Raw genomic sequence first — 5,294 nt, 5'->3', positions numbered from 1 at the left:
GTGCAGTATGACGTGTGGCGAGACTCTATGAATGATGAAATTGATGCTTTTATTCTCAACAAAACATTCAGCATCGTCGACTTACCGCCGGGGAAGGAAGCCATCGGCAATATGTGGTTATATAAATACAAGTATGGCGCAGATGGTACAGTCAAGAGACACAAATCAAGACTAGTGGCCCTCGGGAACAGACAAGTAGAAGGAGTAGATTTCACTGGGACATTAGCGCCGGTAGCTAAGATGACGACTGTTCGAAGCTTGTTGCGTGTAGTGGTAGGCAAAGGCTGGATTGTCCACCAAATGGATGTACAAAATGCATTCTTGCATGGAGAACTCAAAGAAGAAGTATACATGAAACTCCCACAGGAGTTTGCTCATTCTGACCCAAAGAAAGTGTGTAGGCTACACAAAGCTGTGTATGGACTAAAACAGGCCTCGAGGTGTTGGTATGCGAAACTAAGTGAGGCATTGACAAACGCTGGTTTTAAACACTCATATGAAGATTACTCGCTGTTTATGTATACTAAGGGTCATGTTGAAATTAGAGTTCTTATATATGTGGACGATCTAGTAGTATGTGGGAATGACATGAATGTTCTGGTGAAATTCAAAGAGTATCTTGGGAGGTGTTTCCATATGAAAGATCTAGGAAAGCTCAAGTATTTTTTGGGCATTGAAGTTGGAAGAGGAAGTGAAGGCTTCATGCTTACACAAAGAAAGTATACGTTGGATCTAATTGCAGAGGTTGGATTACTAGGAGCTAAGCCATGTACAACACCAATGGAGCAGCAACACCAACTTGGAAGAGATAAAAGTCTGTTTATTCAACAAGCAGGACAATACAGAAGATTGGTGGGGAAGCTGATATACTTGTCAATCACGCGACCAGACATCTCGTACTCTGTTCATATTCTGGCTCAGTTTATGCAAACGCCTAGGGTGACGCAGTGGGAAGCAGCTCTTCGAGTTGTCAGGTACTTGAAAGGAACTGCAGGTCAGGGAATTCTTCTGAGCTCAAACCCCGATCTCAGTCTATCAGTATACTGCGACGCAGACTGGCAGTCTTGTCCCACTTCCAGACGATCGTTGAGTGTGTATGTAGAAATGGTAGGAGACTCAGTTATCTCATGGCGAACGCAGAAGCAGGATGTAGTGTCACATTCCTCAGCTGAAGCAGAGTACATGTTCATGGCAGAAGCATCAAGAGAAATCAAATGGCTGAGACGCTTGTTACATGACTTGGGAGCATCTCCTAAGGATCTAGTTAGACTATTTTGCGACAGCAAATCGGCAATATACATAGCTACTAATCTTGTTTTTCATGAAAGGACGAAGCATGTGGAATCTGACTGCCATCAAGTCAGAGATTCGATCAAGGCAGGGATGATCACTACCGTTCATGTAAGAACGAATGAGCAGCTTGCAGATGTTCTAACCAAGGCACTTGGAAGAGTCCAATTTGAGAAGCTGTTACATTCGATGGGAGTTCGAAATTTCCATCTTCCCAAATTGAGGGGGAGTATTGGATAATGATGATATATGTTAGAGATATATATGAAAAGTGTGTCGATATATACAAGATCCTATAGATAAGGATCTACATTGTCGAGTAGAGTTGTATATAAAACCCTTGTACCACATCAATAAGAGACAGGTTGTTCAGTTATTTTACAAAAGACAGACACAGCAAAGTCTGTACGGCCAAAGGACCACGTGACCGGCGCGTGAGGCTCTCAGCTCCAACGGCGATTCAGTTCTACGATGGTCAAGAATGACTCGGACCAAGCAAAGCCGTTGATTGGCCTCGCTGAGCTTCCTCCGCCGGCGACGAGAATTCGCGGTGGTTCCGGTGAAGAAACAGAGCATCATCAGTTGAGTTTTCTACCGGCGTCTCTTTCATCGGGAGCTCCTCCGCCGCATTATCATCAGCCACCGTCAGAAGCCACTACACAAAGCCAAGACCTTCCTCTCTTGCTTCACTCCTTCCAAAAGGGTCCTCCTTTCGCTGATCAAACAGAGCATGCTCTGTTCTCTGGCCAGAGCAATCCGTTAATATTTGATTCATCGACGGCGAGCTCGGAAAGTCGCAACGGAATCATCGACTGGTGACGTGGAACAACGGCGGCGGAGCTGCTGATTCAGCCGCAAGTGGAGGAGGAGGGTTTATGTTTGCTTCCCCGCTACAACGACGTCGTTTCAGACAGGTTATGGCCAAAGTCAGTTTTTTTCTCAAGAGGGGTCCCCTTCAGTCCATTAACGCACCAATGCTTCATGCTTGGTTTGATCCTTACCATCACCATCATCAATCCAATTACTACCTAACAATCATCATCAATTCATCATCACCATCCTTACCATATTCCAGGCATTAGTGCTGAATTATCCGGTTTACGTGTACCAGCCCGGTATCAGAGCGTACAAAGCCCTCGTCTGCTTCATCTGATTCTCGCCATTGAAACAAGATCCAAAACATTAGTTTGGTTACATTGTGTAATACGGAATGTGTGTTTATGAATCGAATGCTTATGTGTGTTATCAACATTTACATCTTCTTCTTTCTTCCATGTAACTAAGCCTTTGATGATTTGAATTCAATTTGGATCAATTAAACCATTTTCTGTTAACTTTATTGTGTTTTTCTAGTCGCGCAAGCTCACATCTTGTCTTGTTGTATCCTGTTTCTGTAGCATGTATGTTCTTATTATACTCTTGTGTTTCTGTTGGAAACCTTTAACACCACTTGAAGCTAGAGTCCCAAGCTTTTTTTCCTTTTACTCAAGAAATATCTCTCTCTCTCTTGCCAAACCCAATTAGGAACATGCAGAGACCCATGTTGATCTAAATAAAGGAAACTTGAAAGGAAGAGCTCGTCCATAACATATTGACATCCATAAGAATGTTAAAATAATAGAGTTAATGTTAATTAAATTTCATTGAAAATGTGTTTGATTTTATGCTATAATATATTGGAGGACTTTGAAACTATCCCATGTTGAGAAGAAGACATGAACTCAATTATAAAAAAAGCATATCAAAGTGTAAGAAAATGATGGAACCAAAATTGGGGAAAAAGTTTGTAAGCTTTAAACAATGAATGGTCCCCAATCTTGTCAGTACATCTATCTTATACTGATCATTGAAGTTACAACTTTTGATGTGTAATTTATTAGAAGAACCAAATTTGATCTAATTTGATGAGATTCAGAATTGAGGACCCCCAAAGATATAGAAAAAAATGAGAAGATATAAGATGGGTCTTTGAAGATCGATCACATTAGTTATGGGTCCTTTCACAAAACACAAGTGTTGTAAATTATTGAGATATTAATTAATTTTGTTTTAGCTGGAACTCTATTTTCACATAGAGTAAACTAAAACAGATTATATTTTGATGGCTGAAAGCTTTTAAAGAGAAGACAGACTCTAGACTCGACTCAATCCCAAACTTAATATTCTATATTTTGAGGTGGGAAAAAGTAAGGGGCCACGACTCTATCAGTAGAAGATGAGATGGTAGAATCATCAAGGCTGAATAATACAATCTCGGTGTCATCCAAGATATAGACTTGGTTACGACTCACCCCAGGAAAAGAGCTAGCACGGACAGAGAATGACTCAGACTTTGAGATGAAAATAGTGACATTTCCAAGGTGGCGGGTGTAGAATGCATTTCCCTTGGGGGTTACCTCGAACACCAATACAGCTTTTGTTTTCAAATTGGTACCGTCCACGGTCTGTCTGAAACACTTGACCAAAATGGTTCTACCTAATGGCGATTCCACCAAGTGTTCGGTGGTGAAACAGGTATCCATAACCTCACGTTCTGCTTCGCTCAGCTCGGGAAGGTCAACATATCGCAACACCTGAATCTTGGGTGTGTGTTCGTCTTTGCAGAGATTCCATGATGCAATGAGTTGGCCTCCAGATCCAGGTATGCAAAACATGTTATGTCTCTTGGAAAACATGAGACGGGAGGAGAAGAAGCAAGGGTTTGTGATCCTGATGTTGAACCACTTGGAGTTGCCTTGAGCAGAGGGTCGGCAGTAGCTGAGTTGGGGTCCCATGAACTTAATAGCCACGACACAATCTTCCTCCTCTGGAGATAGTGAGGACAAGGACACGTTGGTGATGATTTGGGTTTGGCATTGAGGCAAAGTTACAAGAGGAGGCAACGTGATGCATTTTGGATTTGCATCAGATGCAACCGGGTTTAGATCATCATGAAGACGCAAAATGCCAACGCCATGCATCAAAGAGGCTACCCAGCCATGAGAGGACCCGATTGTTGTTCCCTCTGCATCACTAACCTTATCGCCTTCTTCAAATTGTTCAGCCGGCCATGGGATGATCGGATCATTAATATCGTTATACACCAACTCGACAGGCGCCTTTTTTATCAGTTTAGGATAATCTGTAGAAGGATATGCAAAACGGAGCTCGATACTCAAAACCTTAAGTAAATCATAAATAATCATATACACACACAACTCAAAATCCTATAAGTAATCATAAATAGATATCTCCTAAAACACATCGTCATTATGTATTTATAATCTTAACACAACTAGGATTCGGATTGCTTCCTTCTCAATTCTCAAGCTTCTTTCAAGCTTACTACCAACGATCATCATTATCATCAGTCCATTACTACCAACGATCTCCATCACCATCATTATCATCATCACCATCATTACCAATCAGCAATACCAGGCATTGTGTTTGCTTTTAGTGGTGAATTATCGTGTACCAGCATGGTGTCAGATCGTACAAGATGATCACAGATACAAGCCCTCGTCTGCTTCATCTGATTCTGGCCATTGAACGAGATCCAAAACATTAGATTGTGCAACAGAAATGGTTACATTGTGTAATACAGAATGTTTGTTCTTGTTGTTGTGTGTTTATGAATCGAATGCTTATATCAATTAAACCATTTTCTGTAAACTCTATTGTGTTCTTCTAGTCACGTGAGTTCACATCTTGTTTGTTGTATCCTGATTCTGTTAGCACGTCTGTTCTTGTATTAAATACATATGTAATCCTCTTATTATACTCTTGTGTTTGTGTTGGAAGCCTTTAACCCCCCTTGAAGCTAGAGTCCCAAGCTTTTTCCCCTTTACTCAAGAAACATATCTCTTTCTTGCCAAAATCAATTAGGAACAGTGCTCTATCAATCTACATCGAGTTGTAAAAACATTTGTTAATTACGTTTTAGGTTCATTCCTGCTGCTAATACTTGAGTGGCAGATAGAATTTGGAACAATCATTGCTCGTGTGTTTCTTAATCTCTTGTT

General features: G+C 41.1%; 2 protein-coding genes across 2 annotated transcripts; one reads left to right on the top strand and one right to left on the bottom strand.

Moving 5' to 3' along the window:
* Positions 1-1,644: 1,644 nt before the first annotated feature.
* Positions 1,645-2,610, top strand: LOC106335679 (transcription factor TCP3-like). The gene is given in 2 exon segments (XM_013774260.1): positions 1,645-2,086; positions 2,089-2,610. Coding segments are annotated over 2 exon segments (609 nt in total). The 5' UTR covers positions 1,645-1,761; the 3' UTR covers positions 2,373-2,610.
* A 778-nt stretch (positions 2,611-3,388) lies between these two features.
* On the bottom strand, positions 3,389-4,688 carry LOC106331210. The gene is made up of 2 exons (XM_013769530.1): positions 4,566-4,688; positions 3,389-4,451 (listed from the first exon to the last, which is right to left on the bottom strand). The coding sequence occupies exons 1-2, from the start codon at positions 4,686-4,688 to the stop codon at positions 3,447-3,449; spliced, it is 1,128 nt and encodes a 375-aa protein (XP_013624984.1). The 3' UTR covers positions 3,389-3,446.
* Positions 4,689-5,294: the final 606 nt, after the last annotated feature.

The sequence above is a fragment of the Brassica oleracea genome, chromosome C3 (genome assembly GCF_000695525.1).
Source record: "Brassica oleracea var. oleracea cultivar TO1000 chromosome C3, BOL, whole genome shotgun sequence".
NCBI classification, from domain to species: Eukaryota; Viridiplantae; Streptophyta; class Magnoliopsida; order Brassicales; family Brassicaceae; genus Brassica; species Brassica oleracea.
Note: the sequence above shows the minus strand (reverse complement) of the source record. Positions and strands in the feature narration are given on the sequence as shown.